We start from the raw sequence: 26,973 nt of genomic DNA, 5'->3' as shown, positions 1-26,973 counted from the left end.
ACTCCCAGTATTCTGTTTTTACTTTCAGTTTTGATCATCTGCTAGTCCTTGTTGAAAGGCATATTTAACAGTTGGTATAACCTTCCTTTGAGCAGAGTAAATGACATAAAGTCAATAGTAATTTATGATGACCAGAGTGATTAAAATTGCATCAAAACGTGAGTATAATTAAACATGAAGAGAAATCACACTGACTTAAATTCTTGAGGAAGAGAAGGAATCTTGTTATAGGTGCATTCAAGCAAAATTAGTTCCTTTTAAATGTTTACTTATGGAAGTACTTTACCCTATGAAACAAAATGATTGCTTCAAATTGAATACAATTTATTTTTAAACTTCAGTGCAGCACTGAAAAATGCATAACTTGGATAACCTAAACCAAGACCTTTAAGGTAGTTTAATTAGCCTTAAGTAATTAACGATACTATAATTTTGGTTAACATTCATCCATAAGTACGAGTAAGATAGATGAACTAATTGTATGTCCGCTGTTGTTATTTGTTGTGGATGTGATCTTGCTGTATCAAAATTAGCCTGCTACATACTGTGTAAGTATGTTCGTTAGGAAATTATATTTATAAATTGTATATTAATATATTGTTCTGAAACCTTTTACATATTGAAATATGTTCAATGCATAATAGATTATGGGAGGGGGTATGAAGATTACAATGTGGCTTTGTCAATTATAATGTTTATAAATTGATCTCCTTTACCATGTAGCTACATTAAAACTCAGGACCAGATGTGGTTTCATGTTAAATGGGGCTATGGGGAAATAGGAGATGAATGCAATGGAATAACTAGCATGGTAACAACATTTTATAGCTCGAGAGATTTGAGAAGATTGTCTTCCAAAGATAGTTGAGGGGTAATTTTATTAAACATGTTAAGTTATATGGAGGTTTGAAAGATCAGTTATGGAGAAATTGTTTCCAATGGCAAGATGTTAGTTCTCAAAATACACACCAATTTAAGAAATCGCCAAAAAATTCAAGTAAGGGGATTAGAAATATTGAGACAGTAATTTTTAATAATCTATAATCAGTGTGTAAATATATTAGAAGTGGAATTAGTGGTCACCTTCTAAAGAAAATTAGAAATGCGGGGATAAAAGTCAAAGAATGGAGTTACTTAGATGCCTTTTTAAGGAGATGGCATTAGCATAATAGGCTGAGTGATTTATTTCTCTGCTCCATATTGGATGAAAGTGGGGAGATAATACCAAACTAATGCCACTGCTTTTGCAAGGACAAGGAAAGAGCGTAATTCTATTTTGACAGACTGTAATTGTAGCCTGACAACTATTCGGTAAATTGTGAAAGAAATTTCAATTTTTTAAAGATTAGCTTTATTTGTCAAGTGTACATCGAAACATACAGTAAAATGTGCCATTTGCATCAATGATTAACACAGTCTAAATATGTACTGGGAAATGCCCCTAAGTGTTGCCTTATTTCTGGTGTGGCTTCGAGGGTTGGGAGAGTATTCTCAATCTCTAGTAATCGCCCATCTCTCTCCCTCTTAGCAGCAGATTCATATGAAATTATATACCCACAGATGACAGCTTTTAATGTCTCCCAGAGTGTGGAATCTGACACCTCGCCATTATCATTAATTTCTATAAAATCTTTTATCTAGTGGTGATATTTTCTATAAGTTTCTTATCGGCGAGTAGGGAGGGGTTAAAACGCCAGGAATAGATTCGTTTGGAAAGGGAGAGATTTAGGGACATTGTCAAGGGACTATGGTCAGAAATTAATCTATTATGATATTTGGTATTGGTAACACGAGATATTATATGAGAGTCAACCAAAAAAATAGTCTATTCTACTACAAGCTTTGTGAACATGAGAATAATAAGAATAGTCCTTGTCGGTGGAATGTTGAACTTGCCAAATATCTACTGAATTCCTAGATTTAATCAAATTATTTAGGACCTGCACTGACACAATATTTGAGGGCAAGCAGGAAGACAATCTATCTAAATATGGATCTAGGTAGCAATTCAAGTCACCGCCGATTATTAAATTTGAATTACTGGCATCTGGAAGTAAATCAAAAAAAAACTTTCCTAAGAAAATTTGGCACATCTGTGTTTGGACCATAAATATTAAGGAAGGTTAGCGGAAATGATGCCAGAGATCATAATAAACCTGCTGAGAGGATCTGTGGTCATGGAAGTGAGTTGAAATGGAATATTTTTCCTAAAGAGGATAGCCACACCACGGGCATGAGAAGTAAATGGTAACTGGTAAACCTGCGCTATCCAGCTGGATCTCAATCTGCATTGCTCAGTTACTTTGATATGAGTTTCCTGTAGAAAAATCACATCTGCAGATAGAGATTTGAGGTGTCTAAAAACTTTATCCCTCTTAGCAACATGACCAAGGCCACGAGACTATTGTAATCTCTTTACCCCCCCAGCTGCGTTCTACCGCAAGGCCTCTGCATATGAGAATAAAAAAGAGATTATTAGAGTTGAGCACAAACATAGCAAACAATGCAAAATAGCTGGCAGCCTCATAAGAACACAACATACACAAAAAAAAATGTCTGAGCATGAGCAAGAACAACACACACCCTAACCCACCCCTCTTCATGTCTTCCTACAACCAGACACATAGTTCCCCATTTCCATCCCAAAAAGAGCTGCTGGGCAGGTAACTAACATTACAGAATTATCACAAGCCCCCTCTCTGAGAAAATTTATAACACAAACTATATAATTCAGTTAAACAAATGCTGTTAGGGCTGGGGAGAGTTATCCAATGTCCACACCTGAAGCTGAACATTCATGACACCAACTCAGATTTAACCCTTATAGTAACAGAAATATATTAAAACATTCTCTGTAATTATATCCCAGTGCGGCATACAGCATTGTAAAACTACATATAACAAGCAGGTCCCTCCCCTTACCCCAACATGGAATCTGGCACAAATATAAGCTGATTAAGCAGTGTCAATATATCTACTCCCTTTTGCATGCGTTATTCCTTTCCAAGAATTGTGCTGTTTCTATCGGGTCATCGTATACTTTAGGCGCTCTTCCATCTTGATGGTAAATATAGAGCCGAGCCGGATACTGCAGAGTGTGCTTGATTCCTCCATCATGCAGAGTTTGCAGTACATCACGAAAGGCAGGACGTTGAGTCATCACCTCATTAGTATAGTCTGGGAAAATCAAGACCTTGTTTCGCTTGTACTCCATGGGTTGAAGTCTGCTGCAGCACAGGATCAACTCTTTCACTTGAAAGTGATGGATACGTGCCAAGATGGTGCGTAGCTTAACGCCAGCAGCCGGCTTTGGCTGGAGAGAGCAATGTGCACGATCGACTTTAATCGGGTACGGGAAATGCTCTTCCCCGAGCAACTTGGGAATCAGTCTGGAAACAAATTCAGTAGGTTTACCATCCTCCTCGCCCTCTTGTATGCCTACAATTTTAGTGTTATGTCTTCGGGAACGAGCCTCTAAGTCATATACTTTAGCTTGGAGCTGGCTATTTTGTCTCATTAGCTCTGAATATTTAGCTTCAAGCTCTTGCACGTGTGCTTCAAGGTTGCTAGCGGTTAGTTCTTGATTAGCCACACGGGCTTGTAAGTCAGCCTGTGAGGCCATAAGCGTCTGAAACTTGGTCTCAAAAATATCAAAGCAGTCATTAATGCTGTACATAACAGACTCAGAAATCTCCTGACCTAATTCCTTGCACATGACGTAAGTTTTATCCGGCGGTATCTCAGACGCGGAGAAGTTCTTTACAGACCCGTGGTTAACACTAACTTCGGTAGCTTGGCAGTCGGTGGTCTTGGCTTTAGTTGCCTTCAGCATTGTCAAACTTTTCCGGACACTTAGTTTAGACATACACTGTTGGTCTATGAATGAATAAAACATGGTATAATAGTAATTTTATCAAGGCCTCGGAGAGGAGCACTGACCAAACACGTCTAATCCATACGCATGTGCACTGGTGCCCCCTTCTCCGTTTCTGATCCCTCTGTGAGGATTGGTTTGTGTTCCCTTGTCTTACCCTACATGAAGTCCACAATCAGCTCTTTGGTTTTGCTGATGTTGAGTACAAAGTTGTTGCTGCGGCACCATTCAATTAACCGGTGTATCTCACTCCTTTGTGCCCTTCCGGCACCATCTGGAGCACAGTTTTAATTGTCAGTGAGATGCAGATGTTATTTCCAATCCGCACAGATTGTCGTCTTCTGGTTTGGAAGTTGAGGATCCATTTGCAGAGGGAGGTACAGGGGCCTAGGTCCTGTAGTTTTTTGATCAGGACTGTAGAAATGATGGTATTAAATGCTGAGCTATAGTCAGTGAACAGCATCCTGACATGGGTATTTGCATTATCCAGGTGATCCAAGCCTGCGTGGAGAGCCATTGTGATTGTGTCCGCTGTAGACCTATTGTGGTAATAGGCAAATTGCAGTGGGTCCAGGTCCTTCCTGAGATTGGTATTGATTCTAGCCATGACCAGCCTCTCAAAGCATTTCATCACCATAGATGTGAGTGCTACTGGATGATAGTCGTTGAGGCAGCTCATGCTACTCTTCATGGGCACTGGTATAATTGTTGCGCTTTTGAAGCAGGTGGGAACTTCCGACTGTAGCACTGAGAGATTTTAAATACTCCTACCAGTTGGTTGGCACAGATTTTCAGAGCCTTACCAGGTACTCCATCAGGCCCTGCTACCTTGTGAGGGTTCAACCTCGAGGCGACCTGACATCAGCCTCTGAAACAGAGATCATAAGGTCATCAGATGCTGCAGGGATCCTCATAGCTGTATATTAGGATCCGTTGAAGTTCAAATCATACATAGATACAGCTGAATGAGACAGCATTTCACTGGGGCCAAGGTGCAAAACATTCAAATAGCAAGCAAACGTTCAGAAATAACGAGTGACATAATTCAAAATATCGAACAAAGAGTATATTCATTTGAAAAAAATAAGCATATGTAGTCCAAGACCCTGAACGACAGTGTCCAGCGATCAGTGGTACAGTCTCCCGGCAGTTACAAATGCACACAATCCAGCTTGTCATTTCACCCATCGAACACGGGAAGGCAACACCGTTGGGTGAAGTAAGGCCTCAGCTGATCTCAATCACGCTGTAGCACTTCTGCGTCTCTCATCTGGTCTGCAGCAACAAGCAAGCCTGAGGCTTGAGGCCTAGTTCTCGCTGCAACTGAGGCTTCACAACTCCCATCTTGACTGTCCCTCCACCAGACAAGGCTAACAGGCCTGCAGCAACTTATGTTACCACTGTCCGACAGAGTCTTGCGATCGCAAGGGAAATGTCCAAGACAAAATCCCAGGGTTATATTGCACCAACTCCGAAGCTTCCGAGTAGTAGGCAGCAACACAGTCTGCTGCCAGGTCAGCTTCTCTGTACCCAAACCACTTCATCGACACATTGGAAGGCCCTTCAGATATCCCGACAGGCTCCTTTCTTGCTATCCTGACTGGCTCCTCTGTACCCAAACTGGCTATGACACCTCGGGCGACCCCTTCAATACCTTGGCTGGCTCCGCCGCCGCCACCAGTCCAGCTACTCTGATCGACGAGCAGTTCACTGATGGAGTAGCCCTGCAGTATCCGATGGTCTTGGATTTGAATGAATCGTAAAAAACAGATTTAACAAAGAAAGATAAGTATAGTACTAACTTGATACTGCACTAAACTTTGTCTAGGTAATGTGCTCAAATCTCAATCATTTAAGAATAAATAACTCTGTATTGTGTCTCGTAGCTTAACTATTGGATAACAGCTGTCTGATCGTGTGTGGAATGTGGGAAAGGAATGATGAAGAGGTGGTGCTGGGAAGAAATAGTGGTGTCAGAGCTGTTACCATTTTATGCATTTTCCACCTGTTTGTTTTCTGTGGCAAAGTATTTTAGTTAATTTCCCCAACTTAATGATGGTGAAGCTGAAAATCTTTTGAATAGTGCTGGCCAAAGATTTTTTCGTCAGTATTGTTGACAGTGGAAAGCTATTGCAGCTGTTGCTGCTTTTCACTCATCCCAGCCATCTGAACAGAAAATCCTTGCTTATATATTAAGGTGGAGAGCTTCAAATGTGGATGGGAATAAATACAATAGCCCTTAAAAATAGGTTCAGGATTGCAATGAGTAATTATAACCAACACCCAAAAGTCTGTTTAATGTAAAACTTACTGAAGTTAAGTTTTAAGCGTCAGCTGTCGTATTTCAGAGCAGCTGACTACAGGCTGCAAGATTAGCTGAACTAGGTCTTCCCAGAATCCTGCCCAGCTGTTTGGAATAACTGTTTGACCAGCAAGCAAAAGCAGCAAGTTTATAAACTAAAGCCCATTACCAGCTAGTCATCAATGGCAGTGGGGATAAGGGGATTTTGTTGGTATCCAGAGGATGGATCAAGTAATGATCTCGGTTCAGAGGAAGATTATTTATCTTCAAGGGTACCTTGCCTATGTGGGGCATGTGTGGTTGGAGGAGAAGTGGGAGCAGGATGAGGTTGAGATTAAGTTGAAGTCTAAAGCATGATCAGCACTATGGAGGAACAGATTATTGAGAAGTGGGGAGGGTATTTTGTCTTGATTCCTGGGATCCTCCAAAGGTAATTAGAGAGGGATGAAGGTTCTGGCTGCTACTGGGATGTGAAAGCTCTCATGACATCTTTTTGAAGAAGATCAAGAGCAGTTTTCTGTGTTCTATCCATAGTTTTTGCTTGTTCAATATTACTAAAACTGATTGACTGTTTGCGGAAGCTGGCTGTGTAAAAAAAAAATGCAGCGTTTCCTGCATTATAACAGTGATTACATTTCCAAAGTATTTCTTAGGCGAAAGTGCTTTGTGTCCTGATAGGGATGTTGTTGTGTGAATGAAGTCAGTGGTGAAAGGTACTGGTAGATACAAAGCAGCTTCTTTATTCGATAAAACAAGGTACAGCAGGCATTATATGGAGATGCTTTCGGTTGAAAGGTCTCGCTGGCCCAATGTGGGGCTCGGTATTCTATGTGCTAAACATCAAAGGACATTTCCATAGTTACAAAGTTTGGGCAATGCTTTCTTTGAAACGGCATACAAACTTCACACCTCCCTATTCGTACGCACACCATAGACATCAAGTGAATTTTAATCTGCATTGTGTGGTCTGAGATTCAGGCCAGGCAGCATCTCTGGGAAGAGGTACAGTCGACGTTTCAGGCCGAGACCCTTCGTCAGGACTAACTGAAGGAAGATTGAGTGAGAGATTTGAAAGTTGGAGGGGGAGAGGGAGATCCAAAATGATAGGAGAAGACAGGAGGGGAAGGGATGGAGCCAAGAGCTGGACAGGTGATTGGCAAAAGGGATATGAGAGGATCATGGGACAGGAGGTCCGGGAAGAAAGACAAGGTGGGGGGGGGGAACCCAGAGGATGGGCAAGGGGTATATTCAGAGGGAGAAAAAGGAGAGTGAGAGAAAGAATGTGTGTATAAAAAAAAATAACAGATGGGGTACGAGGGGGAGGTGGGGCATTAGCGGAAGTTAGAGAAGTCGATGTTCATGCCATCAGGTTGGAGGCTACCCAGACGGAATATAAGGTGTTGTTCCTCCAACCTGAGTGTGGCTTCATCTTTACAGTAGAGGAGGCCGTGGATAGACATGTCAGAATGGGAATGGGATGTGGAATTAAAATGTGTGGCCACTGGGAGATCCTGCTTTCTCTGGCGGACAGAGCGTAGGTGTTCAGCAAAGCGGTCTCCCAGTCTACGCCGGGTCTCGCCAATATATAAAAGGCCACATCGGGAGCACCGGATACAGTACATCACCCCAGCCGACTCACAGGTGAAGTGTCGCCTCACCTGGAAGAACTGTTTGGGGCCCTGAATGGTGGTAAGGGAGGAAGTATAAGGGCATGTGTAGCACTTGTTCCGCTTACATGGATAAGTGCCAGGAGGGAGATCAGTGGGGAGGGATGGGGGGGGAAACGAATGGACAAGGGAGTCACATAGGGAGCGATCCCTGCGGAAAGCGGGGGGGGGGGAGGGAAAGATGTGCTTAGTGGTGGGATCCCGTTGGAGATAGCGGAAGTTATGGAGAATAATATGTTGGACCCGGAGGCTGGTGGGGTGGTAGGTGAGGACCAGGGGAACCCTATTCCTAGTGGGGTGGCAGGAGGATGGAGTGAGAGCAGATGTACGTGAAATGGGGGAGATGCGTATAAGAGCAGAGTTGATAGTGGAAGAAGGGAAGCCCCTTTCTTTAAAAAAGGAGGACATCTCCCTTGTCCTAGAATGAAAAGCCTCATCCTGAGAGCAGATGCGGTGGAGACGGAGGAATTGCGAGAACGGGATGGCATTTTTGCAAGAGACAGGGTGAGAGGAGGGATAGTCCAGATAGCTGTGAGAGTCAGTAGGTTTATAGTAGACATCAGTGGATAAGCTATCTCCAGAGACAGAGACAGAAGGATCTAGAAAGGGGAGGGAGGTGTCAGAAATGGACCAGGTAAACTTGAGGGCAGGGTGAAAGTTGGAGGCAAAGTTAATAAAGTCAACGAGCTCTGCATGCGTGCAGGAAACAGCGCCAATGCAGTCGTTGATGTAGCGAAGGAAAAGTGGGGGACAGATACCAGAATAGGCACGGAACATAGATTGTTCCACAAAGCCAACAAAAAGGCAGGCATAGCTAGGACCCATACGGGTGCCCATAGCTACACCTTTAGTTTGGAGGAAGTGGGAGGAGCCAAAGGAGAAATTATTAAGAGTAAGGACTAATTCCGCTAGATGGAGCAGAGTGGTGATGGAGGGGAACTGATTAGATCTGGAATCCAAAAAGAAGCGTAGAGCTTTGAGACCTTCCTGATGTGGGATGGAAGTATATAGGGACTGGACATCCATGGTGAAAATAAAGCGGTGGGGGCCAGGGAACTTAAAATCATCGAAAAGTTTAAGAGCGTGAGAAGTATCATGAACACAGGTAGGAAGGGATTGAACAAGGGGGGATAAAACCGTGTCGAGGTATGCAGAAATGAGTTCGGTGGGGCAGGAGCAAGCTGAGACAATAGGTCGGCCAGGACAGGCAGGTTTGTGAATCTTGGGTAGGAGGTAGAAGCAGGAAGTGCAAGGTGTGGGAACTATAAGGTTGGTAGCAGTGGATGGGAGATCCCTTGAGCGGATAAAGTCGGCGATGGTGTGGGAGACAATGGCCTGGTGCTCCTTAGTGGGGTCACGATCGAGGGGTAAATAAGAGGAGGTATCCGCGAGTTGTTGCTGTGCCTCGGCAAGGTAGCGAGACCCGACGCAGACTGGGAGACCACTTTGCTGAACACCTACGCTCTGTCCACCAGGGAAAGCAGGATCTCCCAGTGGCCACACATTTTAATTCCACATCCCATTCCCATTCTGACATGTCTATCCACGGCCTCCTCTACTGTAAAGATGGAGCCACACTCAGGTTGGAGAAACAACACCTTATATTCCGTCTGGGTAGCCTCCAACCTGATGGCATGAACATCGACTTCTCTAACTTCTGCTAATGCCCCACCTCCCCCTCGTACCCCATCTGTTATTTATTTTTATACACACATTCTTTCTCTCACTCTCCTTCTTCTCCCTCTGTCTCTCTGAATATACCCCTTGCCCATCCTCTGGGTTCCCCCCCCCACCTTGTATTTCTTCCCAGACCTCCTGTCCCATGATCCTCTCGTATCCCTTTTGCCAATCACCTGTCCAGCTCTTGGCTCCATCCCTCCCCCTCCTGTCTTCTCCTATCATTTTGGATCTCCCTCTCCCCCTCCAACTTTAAAATCTCTTACTAACTCTTCCTTCAGTTAGTCCTGACGAAGGGTCTCGGCCTGAAACGTCGACCATACCTCTTCCTAGAGATGCTGCCTGGCCTGCTGCGTTCACCAGCAACTTTGATGTGTGTTGTTTGAATTTCCAGCATCTGCAGAATTCCTGTTGTTTGTGGTCTGAGATTCACAGGTTTTAGATACCCATTGTTTAGAGCTGCACTCCAAATGAAATCCACAATACATATACAGGTACTCCTGTTTGAGTACTGTTGGGGGGGACAGCTTACCCGGGGGAAGCGACAGTGGCCCTGCCTCCGGCACAGAGTCTGGCCCTGTAGCTCAGAAGGGTAGGGCAAGGAAGAGGAGGGCAGTTGTGATAGGGGACTCGATAGTAAGGGGGTCAGATAGGCGATTCTGTGGACGCAGTCCAGAGACTCGGATGGTAGTTTGCCTCCCTGGTGCCAGGGTCCGGGATATTTCTGATCGTGTCCAAGATATCCTGAAGTGGGAGGGTGAAGAGCCAGAGGTCCTGGTACATATAGGTACCAATGACATAGGTAGGAAAAGGGATGAGGTCCTGAAAGAAGAATATAGGGAGCTAGGAAGGGAGTTGAGAAAAAGGACCGCAAAGGTAGTAATCTCGGGATTACTGCCTGTGCCACGCGACAGTGAGAGTAGGAATGCGATGAGGTGGAGGATAAATGCGTGGCTGAGGGATTGGAGCAGGGGGCAGGGATTCAAGTTTTTGGATCATTGGGACCTCTTTTGGCGCAGGTGTGACCTGTACAAAAAGGACGGGTTACACTTAAATCCTCGGGGGACCAATATCCTGGCAGGGAGATTAGCGGGGGCTACTGAGGTGACTTTAAACTAGAATGGTTGGGGGGTGGGAATCAAATTAAAGCGGCTAGGTGTGAGGAGGTTAGTTCACAACAGAGGGATGGGAACCAGTGCAGAGAGACAGAGGGGTGTAAAGTGAGCGTAGAAGCAAAAAGTACAAAGGGGAAAAGTAAAAGTGGCAGGCCGACAAATCCAGGGCAAGCATTAAAAAGGGCTAAGAGAGTTGTAAAAGAGTGCCTGAAGGCTTTATGTGTCAATGCAAGGAGCATTCGTAATAAGGTGGATGAATTGAAAGTGCAGATTGTTATTAATGATTATGATATAGTTGGGATCACAGAGACATGGCTCCAGGGTGACCAGGGATGGGAGCTCAACGTTCAGGGATATTCAATATTCAGGAGGGATAGACACGAAGGAAGGGGAGGTGGGGTGGCGTTGCTGGTTAAAAAAGAGATTAACGCAATAGAAAGGAAGGACATAAGCCGGGAAGATGTGGAATCGATATGGGTAGAGCTGCGTAACACTAAGGGGCAGAAGACGCTGGTGGGAGTTGTGTACAGGCCACCTAACAGTAGTAGTGAGGTCGGAGATGGTATTAAACAGGAAATTAGAAATGTGTGCAATAAAGGAACAGCAGTTATAATGGGTGACTTCAATCTACATGTAGACTGGGTGAACCAAATTGGTAAAGGTGCTGAGGAAGAGGATTTCTTGGAATGTATGCGGGATGGTTTTTTGAACCAACATGTCGAGGAACCGACTAGAGAGCAGGCTATTCTGGACTGGGTTTTGAGCAATGAGGAAGGGTTAATTAGCGATCTTGTCGTGAGAGGCCCCTTGGGTAAGAGTGACCATAATATGGTGGAATTCTTCATTAACATGGAGAGTGACGTAGTTAATTCAGAAACAAAGGTTCTGAACTCAAAGAGGGGTAACTTTGAAGGTATGAGACATGAATTAGCTAAGATAGACTGGCAAATGACACTTCAAGGATTGACGGTGGATATGCAATGGCAGGCATTTAAAGGTTGCATGGATGAACTACAACAATTGTTCATCCCAGTTTGGCAAAAGAATAAATCAAGGAAGGTAGTGCACCCGTGGCTGACAAGAGAAATTAGGGATAGTATCAATTCCAAAGAAGTAGCATACAAATTAGCCAGAGAAAGTGGCTCACCTGAGGACTGGGAGAAATTCAGAGTTCAGCAGAGGAGGACAAAGGGCTTAATTAGGAAGGGGAAAAAAGATTATGAGAGAAAACTGGCAGAGAACATAAAAACGGACTGTAAAAGCTTTTATAGATATGTAAAAAGGAAAAGACTGATAAAGACAAATGTAGGTCCCCTGCAAACAGAAACAGGTGAATTGATTATGGGGAGCAAGGACATGGCAGACCAATTGAATAATTACTTTGGTTCTGTCTTCACTAAGGAGGACATAAATAATCTTCCAGAAATAGTAAGGGACAGAGGGTCCAGTGAGATGGAGGAACTGAGCGAAATACATGTTAGTAGGGAAGTGGTGTTAGGTAAATTGAAGGGATTGAAGGCAGATAAATCCCCAGGGCCAGATGGTCTGCATCCCAGAGTGCTTAAGGAAGTGGCCCAAGAAATAGTGGATGCATTAGTGATAATTTTTCAAAACTCGTTAGATTCTGGACTGGTTCCTGAGGATTGGAGGGTGGCTAGTGTAACCCCACTTTTTGAAAAAGGAGGGAGAGAGAAACCGGGGAATTATAGGCCGGTTAGCCTAACGTCGGTGGTGGGGAAACTGCTGGAGTCAGTTGTCAAGGATGTGATAACAGCACATTTGGAAAGCGGTGAAATGATCGGACAAAGTCAGCATGGATTTGTGAAAGGAGGATCATGTCTGACGAATCTCATAGAATTTTTTGAGGATGTAACTAGTAGAGTGGATAGGGGAGAACCAGTGGATGTGGTATATTTGGATTTTCAAAAGGCTTTTGACAAGGTCCCACATAGGAGATTAGTGTGCAAACTTAAAGCACACGGTATTGGGGGTAAGGTATTGGTGTGGGTGGAGAATTGGTTAGCAGACAGGAAGCAAAGAGTGGGAATAAACGGGACCTTTTCAGAGTGGCGGGCGGTGACTAGTGGGGTACCGCGGGGCTCAGTGCTGGGACCCCAGTTGTTTACAATATATATTAATGACTTGGATGAGGGAATTAAATGCAGCATCTCCAGGTTTGCGGATGACGCGAAGCTGGGTGGCAGTGTTAGCAGTGAGGAGGATGCTAGGAGGATGCAGGGTGGCTTGGATGGGTTGGGTGGGTGGGCAGGCTCATGGCAGATGCAATTTAATGTGGATAGATGTGAAGTTATCCACTTTGGTGGCAAAAATAGGAAAACAGATTATTATCTGAATGGTGGCCGATTAGGAAGAGGGGAGGTGCAACGAGACCTGGGTGTCATTATACACCAGTCATTGAAAGTGGGCATGCAGGTACAGCAGGCGGTGAAAAAGGCGAACGGTATGCTGGCATTTATAGCGAGAGGATTCGAGTACAGGAGCAGGGAGGTACTACTGCAGTTGTACAAGGCCTTGGTGAGACCACACCTGGAGTATTGTGTGCAGTTTTGGTCCCCTAATCTGAGGAAAGACATCTTTGCCATAGAGGGAGTACAAAGAAGGTTCACCAGATTGATTCCTGGGATGGCAGGTCTTTCATATGAAGAAAGACTGGATGAACTGGGCTTGTACTCGTTGGAATTTAGAAGATTGAGGGGGGATCTGATTGAAACGTATAAGATCCTAAAGGGATTGGACAGGCTAGATGCAGGAAGATTGTTCCCGATGTTGGGGAGGTCTAGAACGAGGGGTCACAGTTTGAGGATAGAGGGGAAGCCTTTTAGGACCGAGGTTAGGAAAAACTTCTTCACACAGAGAGTGGTGAATCTGTGGAATTCTCTGCCACAGCAAACTGTTGAGGCCAGTTCATTAGCTATGTTTAAAAGGAAGTTAGATATGGCCCTTGTGGCTACAGGGGTCAGGGGGTATGGAGGGAAGGCTGGGTTCTGAGTTGGATGATCAGCCATGATCATAATAAATGGCGGTGCAGGCTCGAAGGGCCGAATGGCCTACTCCTGCACCTATTTTCTATGTTTCTATGTTTCTATATTCAGATGAGAAGACTGGTAGCCAAAGTCATCCGCTAAATGTACATGTGCTAAACCCAAAAATTGTTCTAACAGGGACATTACTTAAACTGCAACTGCAAATTTTCAGATTTGCAAATAATTTGATTTCTTAAATGACACTTTTAAGTTAAATGAATATTTCGACTTTGAAGATGTTCATATAATCTAAACTATGATGTGTACTGTGATTGGGTGATTACCCTTGACTGGTGCCCACGTTGGGGCCCTCCTTATCAACACTGAATCATTTCATTTTGAAGGCCACATTATTTATAAATTTATCTTTTTCTTCCCCTTTTCTATTTTTTTGACAGGTTGAATGCATCATTGTCATCTTGCCCCGAGAAGGATGAATTGATTCTCTTTGGGGGTGAATATTTCAACGGTCAAAAAGTAAAGTATATCATTTTATAACAGTGTTATAATCATGCAGAAATCTGCCAAATCTATGTCAACTACCTCTTTATCCTAATCCTACATTAATTCCAGTGGCCAATTGATCAACTAATCTGCACGTCCATGAGATATTGGAGGAAATAATATTCCGGAGGAAATTTGTGCGGTCACATAGAAATCATGTAGTATCCACACAGGCAGCCCTGAGGTCAGGGTTGAACCCAGGTCCCTCATGTCGTGATGCAGACACTCTACTTAGCTGCACCACTGTGCCATCCCAGACTAGACTACTGAACAAGTAATTTATAGCAATTAAATATTAGTCAAGCACAATTTACATTTATTTCTCTTCTTCACAACTCTCCTGCCAAATTCTCTAAATTTGATTGGACACTTTGCCCCTCCAATTAAAGGAGACAAATAATTTACCTTCCATCCCCAGTCTATGCAAATAATGTAATATGTGTTAAAGTTGTCCCTGAATGACAATGATAAGTAAATGAACCAATTTTTTTATACACCACAGATTGTGAAATCACATAATTGCTGAACTCTAGTTGCAAAAGAAAATAATGTTACAGTTTTTCTTCTACCAGCTCAAGCACAGTCAGTTTTGGCCACGTAACAAAAAAGGGGGGGGCTGGTAAATAATCACTTCGTTTTCGGGCTGGTGATCCCCTGTAAACTTTATACATTTACTTTGATTATTACAAACAGAGCTGGATGGTAATTATTGTGTATTTACTATTTCAGAAATATTTGAGTAATATTGTAAATTTATTCTTTGATTAAGCATTCTTTGTTGTTTACGTAGTTAATTACCAGTTGCGTGTAAAAGAATATGAATGGCATACGTCATTACACCACCACATCATAAGCACGCGCTTCACTAAAGTAAAATGAAGAACGTACATGAGTTATCCCTGGACCCATGTTTTTCTTTCGATTAGTTTTATGCTTTGGAATTAGAAAACTTAACAGTGGCAGCAAGTAAGCTTTGAAGCTAACCTGAGACAACTACCTACCTGTGAAAATGCAGTAAGATGTTTGAGTTTTTTAAAAAAAGTGCAGCATGCTTACTTCATGAGGTGAGAAATGGTCAAGTAAAAAAAAGTACAACCCATTTCTTTGCAAGAGGAGAGAGATGTTCGAGTTTCAAAAAGCGCAGTGCATGTCTCTTCAGGAAAAGATGACAGAAAATGGACAAAATTCATGGGTTCAGAAACAGTTGCGTACTGGGTGATAATAAATAAATAAAAGGCAGAAATAGCTGGCTATATTGGAAAGATAGACGCGTTCGATTGCACAAAAGATAACTGAGTGATGTATACTGAACAAATTGATCAGTATTTTAAAACAAGTGAAATAGCTGATGAGAAACGAGTGCCAGTTTTGCTGAGTGTAATTGGTGGAAGAGTATACAGTTTGCTTAGAAGCTTGACTGCTCCAGCCAAAATAAGCTTTGCTGAAATAGTGAATGTAATGCCGGAACATTTAGAACCGAAACCATTGTTGATTGCAGAGTGCTTTAGGTTTCATAAGCAGAATCAAAAGGAAGGAAGCTCCATTTCTGCTTACGTGGCTGAATTGAAGAAATTGTCCAAGCTTTGCCAGTTTAGTAATGTGATTAATGATGCACTGAGAAATAGTTTGCTTTGTGGAATCTTACAAGAAAGCACTCAAAAATGGCTTGTAACTGAAGCACAACTCACATTTAAAAGACCAGTTGAATTGCAGTATCAGTGGAAACAGCAGACAGAGACACAATTCCTGCTGCTGCCTGTAAGGTGTTTGTACATTCTCCCCTTGACAGCATTGGTGCTCCAGTTTCCTCCCACTGTGCAAAGACGTACTGGTTAGTAGGTTAATTGGCCATTGCAAATTGTCCTGTAATTCAGCTAGGATTAAATCGGGGGATTGCTGGGCAGTGTAGCTGAAGGGCTAGAGGTGCCTATACTGTGCTGTATCTTAATAAAATAAAATTTTAAAAAATTGAGTTGCAGTCAGGAATGAAAGTGAGCATGAACAATTACAGTATCTAAACAGATACTGGCCTGGCCAAACAAATTTTGTTACCATTGTGCCAGGAGCTCACATAGGCAATGCAGAAAATGCAACAAAGTAGGGCACATATAAAGAGTATGTCAGGCGGACAAAAATAAATGGATTGCACAGGGAAGAATAAAAGCTTAAAAAGTCAAGTTGCAGTTTCAAAAAGAGCACTAATCTGCCTGCTGTTGATAGAAAAAAATCTGATAATGAAGAAAGTGACACGGGACTGGATAGCCTGGAGATATACAATCTGAAAGCTAGCAATAGATTATCAATGTGGTTTACACCAGAAGTGAGTGGCAAATTAATTAAAATGGAATTGAACACTGATTCCACTGTTTCAGTCATTCCACAAAATGAGCTTTGAATGGCATATCAAAGATATTAAACTGAAGCCTGTAGATATAACTCTTGTGGGAATGACCTTTAACAATGAAGTACAAAAACCAACAAACCACAATGGGTTTGTTGCATACAGGTAATAAAAGTGGGTGGTAAGTTGGATGATTGAGACGCTTTTAAAATCCAACAAAAGACAACTAAAAAGACATAAGAAGGGAAAAGATGAAATATGAGGACAAACTAGCCAATAATATACTTTATTGTTGCCAAACAATTGGTACTAAAATGTACAATCATCACAGCGATATTTGATTCTGTGCTTCACACTCCCTGGATTACAAATATTAAATATTATAAATATTAAAAATAGTTAAAATTAGTAAATATTAAAAGTTTAAATTATAAATCATAAATAGAAAATAGAAAAATGGGAAATAAGGTCGTGCAAAGAAACTGAGAGGCAGGTCCGGATATTTGGAGGGTACGGCCCAGATCCGGGTCAGGATCCGTTCAGCAGTCTTATCACAGTTGGAAAGAAGCTGTTCCCAAATCTGGCCGTACGAGTCTTCAAGCTCCTGGACCTTCTCCCGGAGGGAAGAGGGACGAAAAGCCTGTTGGCTGGGTGGGTCATGTCCTTGATTATCCTGGCAGCACTGCTCCGACAGCGTGCGGTGTAAAGTGAGTCCACGGACGGAAGATTGGTTTGTGTGATGTGCTGCGCCGTGTTCACGATCTTCTGCAGCTTCTTTCGGTCTTGGACAGGCCAACTTCCATACCAGGTTGTGATGCACCCTAGAAGAATGCTTTCTACGGTGCATCTATAAAAAATTAGTGAGGGTTTTAGGGGACAGGCCAAATTTCTTTAGTTTTCTCAGGAAGTAAAGGCGCTGGTGGGCCTTCTTGGCAGTAAGCTGTGCTTGGTTGGACCAAGTCAGGTCATTTGTGATATTGACCCCGAGGAACTTAAAGCTTTTGACCTGTTCCACTTGCGCACCACCGATGTAAGTTGGGTCGTGCAGTCCGCTACTCCTTCTGAAGTCAACAATCAATTCCTTCGTCTTGCTGACGTTGAGAGATAGGTTATTGTCTTCGCACCATGCCACCAGGTTCTTAATTTCCTGTCTGTACTCAAAACTCATCATTACCCGAGATACAGCCTACAATTGCTGTGTCATCAGCAAACTTGTATATTGAGTTTGATGGAAACTTGGCTACACAATCATGGGTGTACAGTGAGTACAGCAGGGGGCTGAGTACACAGCCTTGTGGGCACCGGTGCTCAGAGTGATTGTAGAGGAGAGCTTGTCCCCTATTTTTACAGCCTGGGTCCTGTCTGTGAGGAGTTGAAGATCCAGCTGCAGATCTGAGTGCTAAGGCCCAGGTTCCGGAGCTTAGGGATCAGTTTATTTGGATGATGGTATTAAAGGCAGAGTTGTAGTCAATGAAAAGGAGCCTTACGTATGCGCCTTTATTCTCTGAGTGTTCTAAGGAGGAATGTAGGGCCAGAGAGATTGCATCTGCCGTTGACCTGTTGCTCCAGTAGGCGAATTGCAAAGTGTCAAGGTTGACCGGTAGGCTGTCGTTGATGTGTGCCATAACCAATCTCTCGAAGCACTTCATTGCAATTGACATCAGAGCCACAGGTTGATAGTCATTCAGGCATGCCACCTTGCTCTTTTTCGGCACTGGGATTATCGTTGCCTTCTTAAAACATAAGGGGATCTTAGACTGAAGCAAGGAGTAGTTGATGTCAGCAAACACTCCAGCTAGCTCGCTTGCACAGGCCCAGGGAACCTGTCCCGGGACGCCATCTGGGCCCATCAATTTCCTTGGATTTACCTTCAGGAACACCCTTCTAATGTCCTCCTTGGTGACGATGGATCTCGATGCCATCAGGTCCAGTTCATCCAGAGGGAGCAGGACACTCCTTTTCTGTTCGAATCTTGCGTAGAATACGTTACGTTCGTCAGGAAGAGAAGCACCACCGTTATTGATATTCCCAGTCTTTTCTTTGCGCCCAGTGATCTCATTTAGACCTTGCCATAGTCTACTGGCATCCCTCTGGTTAGCCTGGGCTTCCAACTTGGCTCGATATTGCCTCTTGGCGCCTTTAATGGCTTTCCGGAGTTCACGCCTGGATTCCGTGTAGCGACTGGTATCCCCGGACCTAAAAGCCGCAGCTCTAGCCTTTAAAAGGGACTTGACCTCATAATTCATCCAAGGTTTCCGATTAGGGAATACCCGGATCGTCTTGCGAGACACACAGTTCTCCGTGCATTTCCAAATAAAGTCCGTGACAGCTGAGGCATATTCATCAAGGTTAGCTGCCGAGTCCTTAAATACTAACCAGTCCACCAATTCAAAGCAGTCACGGAGTACCTCATCCGTTTCCTCCGTCCAACGCGACACTACTTTTGACACCGTGATCTCCCACTTCAGTTTCTGTTCGTAAGCCGGGAGGAGGAGTACGGCCTGTTGGTCTGATTTTCCGAAGTGAGGTTGTGGGACGGAACGGTAGGCATCCTTGACTGCTGTGTAGCAGTGGTCAAGTATATTCAGGCCTCTAGTGGGGCAGGAGACATGTTGGTATAACTTTGGCAGCGCCTTTCTAAGGTTGGCCTGGTTAAAGTCTCTGGCTGTAATGAGCAAAGCCTCCAGATACCTGGTCTCAAGTTCATTGCTGTTGGCGTACAGTATGTTCAGAGCACACTCCACGTCCGCCTGTGGGGAATGTAGACTGCTGTCAGTATGACCGAGGTGAATTTCCGTGGCAGATAGTAGGGACGACACTTCACCGACAGGTGTTCCAGGTCTGGGCTGAAGGAGCTTGTCAGTGCCACCATGTCCAAGCACCACCCAGTGTTGATCAGTAGGGAGACACCACTTCCCCTCGTCTTGCCCGCAGACGCTGTGCGGTCCATCCAATGGATCGAAAATCGCTTCAGTCGGATGGCACAGTTGGGGGTGGCGGGGAAAGCCAGGTCTTGGTGAAATAGAATACACAGCAGTTCTGCATATCCCTGCAGTAGGTGAGTCTCCCTGCAAGATCATCCACCTTGTTCTCTATGGCTTGCACATTAGCTAGTAGGATGGTGGGCATAGGGACCCTGAAGCCCCTCAGCTTCAATCTGACCAGCAGCCCAGCTCTTTTCCCACGCTTCCTTGGTAAGTAGTGCATCTTTCCAGGTCTCCATCGATGCAGTGTGTTGTTGTCGGCTCTTTGATGTTGGTGGACGCGTCCCGTGGGAATCGTTCGGTGGGTCGCGTCGTCGGGCACTCCGGGTCAGGCTGAGTAACGGGAGAGGCTCCGCTGCCACTTCCAGCTGCCGGGGGCCCGGGTTGTCGATTGGGTCAGGCCCCGAAGCCGACACTTAATACCGGATGGCCGGGCTCCTTCCTTAAGCCGAGTCAAGGTTGCGGAGGCCTCCGCTCCAGTTGAGCCTCGGGCTCAATTTCCAAGGTTGGCGGCAGAGGCCTCACTTCCAGCAACTGTGGATGGCCACCAATGGGGCTTTACGGTGGTCGCTCCGGGGAAGCGTCTGGGGCACATTGAGGTCTCCGCCATCACTTCTGTGTAGTCCTCTGCTCCGGAGAGGTGCTGGTCGGAATGGGCTGTGTCTCCAAGCGCTCCGGCACAGTAGCAGACCACGGGTCTCCGGGAACGTGGTTGGCCTCGTTGGTCAGGTCCAGGTGCGGTCCGGTGTTTAAGAAGCAGTTCTGGCACGGTGGTCTCCAGCTGGGTCAGTAGCTTCGCCAGGGTGCTGTTGATCTTGATCTTGCTAAATTGGAGGTTTAGAAGGGTTTCTCGGGTACAGGATAGTGGAGAGGGCAGTTTGCTCGGGAGAGCACGCGCAAAGTCGCCAGTTACTGGCGCCATTTTGGAAGGTCTTTCAATCTTAATATAAGGCAAGATACTAAAAATTTTTCAGTTATATAAAGAGTAAAAGCAAGGTGAGAGTTGATATTGGATCACTGGAAATTGATGCTGGTGAGGTAGTAATGGAGGACAAAGAAATGGCAGATAAACTTAATGGGTACTTTGCATCAGTCTTCACCATGGAAGACACTAGCAGTGTGCCAGAGGTCAGTGAGTGTCAGGGAGCAGGAGTAAGTGCTATTGCTATTACAAAGGGAAAAAGTGCTAGACAAACTGAAAGATCTTAAGGTGGATAAGTCACCTGGACCAGATGGACTAGATCCCAGAGTCTTGAGAGAAGTTTCTAAAGAGATAACGGATGCATTGTTCATGATCTTTCAAGAATCACATGATTGTGGCATGGTCCTGGAGAACTGGAAGGCTGCAAATGTCACTCCACTCTTTAAGAAGGGAAGAAGGCAAAAGAAAGGAAATTATAGGCCAGTTAGCCTAACCTCCGTGGTTGAGAAACTGTTGGAGTCTATTGTTGGGGTACTTGGAGACTAATGATAAAATAAGTCAAAGTCAGCATGGTTTCTGTGAAGGGAAATCTTGCCTGACAAATCTGTTAGAGTTCTTTGAGGAAGTAACCAGCAGAGTGGACAAAGGGAGGGCAGTGGATGTTATTTACTTGGATTTTCAGAAGGCATTGATGAAGTGCTGCACATAAAGCTGCTTAAGATAAAATCCTATGGCGTTACAGGAAAGATACTGGCATGGATAGAGGAATGCTGACAGACAGGAGGCAGCAAGTGGGAATAAAGGGGGACTTTTCTGGTTGGCTGCCAGTGACTAGTGGTGTTCCTCAGGAGTCAGTATTAGGACCGCTACTTTTTCACATTGTTTGTCAATGATTTGGATGTTAGAGTTGATGGCTTTGTGGCAAAATTCGCTGATGATACGGTGATAGGTGGAGGTGTAGGTAGTGCCGAGGAAGCAATACAATTGTAGCAGGACTTGGACAAATTGGAAGAATTGGCAAAAAAGTGGCAGATGGAATACAGTGTTGTGAAATGTATGATAATGCATTTTGGCAAAAGGAACAATAGTGCAGACTGTTATCTAAATGGGGAGAAAATTCGAACATCAGGAGGGACTTCGGAGTCCTCATACAAGACTCTCAGAAGGTTAATTTACAGGTTGAGTTTGTGGTAAAGAAGGCAAATGCAATGTTGGCATTTATTTCAAGTGGAATAGAATATAAAAGCAAGGAGATCATGCTGAGGCTTTATAAGACACCAGTCAGGCCACACTTCAAGTATTGAGTTTTGAGCCCCATATCTCAGAAAGGATGTGTGTTATCATTAGAGAGAGTCCAGTAGAGGTTCATGAGGATGATTCCAGGAATGAAGGGGTTAACATATGAGGAGTGTTTGGCAGCTTTGGGCTTGTACTCACTGGAATTTACAAGAATATAGGGGGATCTCATTGAAACCTACCACATGTTGAAAGGACTAGATAGGGTGGACGTGGAAAAGGATGTTTCCTATGCTGGGGATATTCAGAACCAGAGGGCACAGCCTCAAAATTGAGGGGCAACCTTTTAGAACAGAGGTAATGAGCAATTTTTTCAGCCAGAGTGAAGAGGGAGCTGTAGTGATAGGGAACTCAATAGCGAGGGGAACAGACAGGAGATTCTGTAAACTTGAGTGGGACTCCCGGATGGTATGTTGCCTCCCAGGTGCCGGGGTCCGGGCCGTCTCAGATCGCGTCCACGACATTTTGGAGAAGGAGTGACAGCAGCCAGATGACTTTGTACAAGTTGGTATCAATGATGTAGGAAGGAAAAGCAAAGAGGTCTTGAAAAGAAAATTTGGAAATCTAAGAAGCAGAACATCCCGGGTAGTAATTTCTGGATTGCTGCCTGTGCCCCACAACAGTGAGGGTAGAAACAGGATGACTTGGCAGATAGATGCCTGGCTGAGAAGCTGGTGCAGGGGGCAGGGCTTCAGGTCCTTGGATCATTGGGATCTCTTCTGGAGGAGGTACGACCTGTTCAAAAGTGACGGGTTGCACCTGAACCCAAAGGAGACCAATGTTCTTGCAGGCAGGTTTGATAGAGCTTTTGGGGAGGGTTTAAACTAATTTGGCAGGGGGTGGGAACCGGAGTGCTGGGACTCAGGATACGACGACGGTAAAAAAAGTAAATATAGCGTGCAGTCAGGAAGGGCAGGCAGGTGATGGGACCTAGTTGCAGCCAACAGGGTGAGTATCAAAACATTAGGGATGCAGAATCAGAAAGGATGGCGAATACGGTACACAAGGTGTTGACCTAGTATAAGAAATAAGGTGGATGATCTTGTTGCACTATTACAGATTGCCAGGTATGATGTAGCCATCTCTGAATCATGGCTGAAGGATGGTTGTAGTTGGGAGCTGAATGTCCAAGGTTACACATTATATCGGAGGGATAGGAAGGTAGGCAGAGGGGGTGGTGTGCTTCTTCTGGTAAAGAATGCCATCAAATCAGTAGAAAGATGTGACATAGGATCGGAAGATGTTGAATCTTTGTCCAGGTGCAGGTCAGTGGGACAAGGCAGAAAAATGGTTCGGCACAGCTAAGAAAGCCCAAAAGGCCTGTTTCTGTGCTGTAATGTTCTATGGTTCTATGGCTTGGATTAAAAAACTGCAAGGGTAAAAGGATGTTGATAGCAGTTATATACAGGCCTCCCAACAATAGCTGGGAGGCGGACCACAAATTACAGCAGGAAATAGAAAAGGCGTGTCAAAAGGGCAATGTTATGGTAGTCATGGGAGATTTTAACATGCAGGTCAATTGGGGAAAATCAGTTTGGTAATGGATCTCAACAGAGTGAGGTTGTTGAATGCCTAAGAGATGGCTTTTTAGAGCAGTTTGTCATTGAGCCTACTAAGGGATCAGCTATACTGGATTAGGTGTTATATAGTGAACCGGAGGTGATTAGGGAGCTTAAGGTAAAAGAACCCTTAGGAGCCAGTGATCACAATATGATTGAGTTCAACTTGAAATTTGATAGGGAGAAAGCAAAGTCTGATGAAGCAGTATTTCAGTTGAGTAGCGGAAATTACAATGGTATGAGAGAGGAGCTGGCCATAGTAAGTTAGAAGGAGCTACTGGCAGGGATGTCAGTCAGCAGAGCAGCAATGGTGTGTGTTTCTGGGGAAAAAAGAGGAAGGTGCAGGGCACATAGATTCCAAAAATGAAAAATGGTAAAATAGTACAACCGTGGCTGACAAGGGAAGTCAAAGTTATTGTAAAAGCAAAAGGAAAGGCATACAACAAAAGCAAAAATTAATGGGAAGTTAGAGAATTGGCAAGTTTTTAAAAACCTACAGAGAGCAACTAAAAAAATCATTATAAGGGAAAAGATGAAATATAAAAGCAAGCTAGCAAATAATATCAAAGTGCACAGTAAAAGTTTTTTCCAGATATGTTAAAAATAAAAGAGAAATGAGAATGGATGCAGGACCGTTAGAAAATGAGGCAGGAGAAATAATAACGGGGGACAGAGATGGCTGATGAACTACATGAGTATTTTGCATCAGTCTTCACTGTGGAAGACACTAGCAGTATGCCTGATGTAGTGTGTGAAGGAGGAGAAGTGGATGTGGTTGCTATTACCAGAGAGAATGTGCTCAAAAAGCTGAAAGACCTAAAGGTGCATAAGTCACCCGACAAGATCTACTGCACCCTAGGGTTCTGAAACAGGTAGTGTTAGAAATTGTAGTGGCATTAGAAATTATCTTTCAAAAATCATTGGAGTCTGACATGATGCCAGAGGACTAGAAAATTGCAAGTGTCACTCCACTCTAAGAAAGGAGGAAGACAGCAGAAAGGAAATTATAGATCAGTTGGCCTAATCTTAGTGGTTGGGAAGATGTTAAGGATGAGGTGATCGAGTACTTGGTGACGCAGGACAAGATAGTACAAAGTCAGCATGGTTTCCTTCAGGGAAAATCCTGCCTGACAAACCTATTGGAATTCCTTGAGGAGATTACAAGTAGGATGGACAAAGGGGATGCAGTGGATGTTGTTTATTTGGACTTTCAGAAGGCCTTTGATAACGTGCCAGACATGAGGCTGCTTACCAAGTTAAGAGCCCATGGTATTACAGGAAATTTACTAACATGGATAGAATATTGGCTGATTGATAGGAGGCAGCGAGTGGAAATAAAAGGATCCTTTTCTGGTTGGCTGCCAGTGACTAGTGGCGTTCCACTGAGGTTAGTGATGGGACCGCTTCTTTTTATGCTGTATATCAATGATTTAGATGATGGAATGGATGGCTTTGTTGCCAAGTTGATGGAGAGGCAGGTAGTGTTGAGGAAATAGGTAGGAAGCAGAAGGACTTTGATTAGGAGAATGGACAAGAAAATGGCAAATGAAATACAGTGTTGGAAAATGCATCATCATGCACTTTGGTAGTAGAAATAGATGTGCAGACTATTTTCTAAATGGGGAGAAAATCCAAAAATCTGAGATGCAAAGGGACTTTGGAGTCCTTGTGCAGAACATTCTAAAGGTTAACTTGCAGGTTAAGTTGGTGGGGAGGAAGGCAAATGCCTTCATTCATTTCAAGAGGTCTAGAATACAAGAGCAAGTCTGTGAAGCTGAGGCTTTATAAGCATGATGAGGCCTCACCTTGAATATTGTGAACGGTTTTGGGCCCCTCATCTAAGAAAAGTTGCGATGGCATTGGAGAGGGTCCAGAGGAGGTTCACAAGGATGATTCGAGGAATGAAAGGGTTATCATACGAGGAACATTTGATGGCTCTGGATCTATACTCACTGGAATTCAGAAGGATGAGGGGAGATCTTATTGAAACCTTTTTAATGTTGAAAGGCCTAGACAGAGTAGATGTGAAAGGATGTTTCCCATTGTAGAAGAGTCCAGGACAAGGACACAGCATCAGGATAGAGGGGCACCCTTTCAAAACAGAGATGTGGAGAAACTTCTTTAGCCTAAGGATAGTGAAGTTGTGGAATTTTGTTGTCACAGGCAGCTGTGGAGGCCAGGTCGTTGGGTGTATTTAAGGCAGAGATAGATTGGACATGGCATCAAAGGTTACGGGGAGAAGGCTGAGAACTGGGGTTGAAGAGGAGAAAAAAAGGATCAGCTATGATGGCGGAGCAGACTCGATGGGCCACATAGCCTAATTCTGCTCTAATGTCTTATGGTTTTATGATCTAAACTAATAACACACAAATAGTACTACTTCAATACTGAGCACACCTTTTAAACAATCATAGTCTAGGTTCAAAAAGATATGCAGACCTCTGGGGTATTGCAAGTAATCTTCACATTAGTCCAAGAACTTTGGGCAGCTGATGTTGGAAGAGAGAAGCAATGCACACAGAATGCTGGAGAAACTCAGCAGACCAGGCAGCATCTTTACCCTTAGGCTAAAGAGTAAACAGTTGACGTTTCAGGCTGAGACCCTTCTTCAGGCGGAAAGAAAACTATTTAGGGGTTTTATATTTTAATGTAATGTTCATTTGATCTTATTAACTGTAAAAGTAAATGTAATACCTAATATTGATTTTTAAAATAAGAAGCTTGCCTTTACTTAGGGTTTGCATAACTTTGGAGCTTAACGGCCACTGAAGCATTTTTGAAGTGCAGTTATTAACATAGAGAATACAGTAGCTTCTTTGCATACAGCAAATGCTCAAAGAAAGCAGTATGTTAATAACCAAATAACTTCAGTGTAGTGATAATGGTTGAGAGATAAAAATTGGGCTATGTACAGGGAGAATTCTCCATATTATTTTGGAATATTGCCTTGCAATTTTTTGCATCTTCTTCAGAGGGCAGATGAAACATGTATATTGTTTCACCCAAAAGATTTTAAGTTCAGACTTCTGAGAATGTAAAATTGATGCCCATGTAACTTGTATATTGTGTTTATGAATTGTCAGTATTGGTTGGGAAATGCCATCTATGTGGTATGTGCTTGATATCTTAAAACATTGCATTGTGTTTATTAAATATCACAGAGAGCTGCCAATTGGCTTACAATAAGTCAATTTTTATCCTGTTCTTTTTGTTGTCTTATAGTATGAGATTTAAGAGTGCCTGCACCGCTTGAGCAATAGAAGTTGAGACATACTAGGCACCTTAGATTGCTTGTGTTTCACATGGCAGACACCACTTAATGGACCAGTTTTTGCTTATCTATATACATAAGCTAAACTTTAATTAATAGATCTGACCGTATTCAAGTTTTGATTCTTGTTATCACTGGTGGATAGTGCTGTTATATTTATTTAAATGATGCAAAACAGGAAATACATCCATCCTGTATGTCACATCATCAGGCCCTTTGTGACTAAATCTGTGGAATTATCTTTTTTCACAAGAAATAAACATTTCTGGGACTGGCGGGGAAATCCAAGTGATTAATATAAAAATGTAATTTAAAATAATTCTTAAAGCAACTGGATAAACTATGTATCCTATTTTGTAGTTTTGATTGGTTTTGTAAAAGAATGTGTGCTTGGCAGGAGAATGGTTGTATGGCTTC

General features: G+C 43.6%; 1 protein-coding gene across 4 annotated transcripts in view; it reads left to right on the top strand.

Moving 5' to 3' along the window:
• Nucleotides 1-26,973, top strand: part of klhdc4 (kelch domain containing 4) — a 113,927-nt gene that overhangs the window by 16,063 nt on the left and 70,891 nt on the right. For all 4 annotated transcript variants that reach the window (XR_010020305.1, XR_010020306.1, XM_063067006.1 and 1 more), the window contains exon 3: nucleotides 14,078-14,156. Coding sequence is in view for 2 of the 4 variants with exons in the window: in XM_063067006.1 (XP_062923076.1) it covers nucleotides 14,078-14,156 (79 nt within the window). In the remaining 2 variants the exon portion in view is untranslated. The remainder of the gene's footprint in view (nucleotides 1-14,077; nucleotides 14,157-26,973) is intronic.

The sequence above is a fragment of the Mobula hypostoma genome, chromosome 14 (assembly GCF_963921235.1).
Source record: "Mobula hypostoma chromosome 14, sMobHyp1.1, whole genome shotgun sequence".
NCBI classification, from domain to species: Eukaryota; Metazoa; Chordata; class Chondrichthyes; order Myliobatiformes; family Myliobatidae; genus Mobula; species Mobula hypostoma.
Note: the sequence above shows the minus strand (reverse complement) of the source record. Positions and strands in the feature narration are given on the sequence as shown.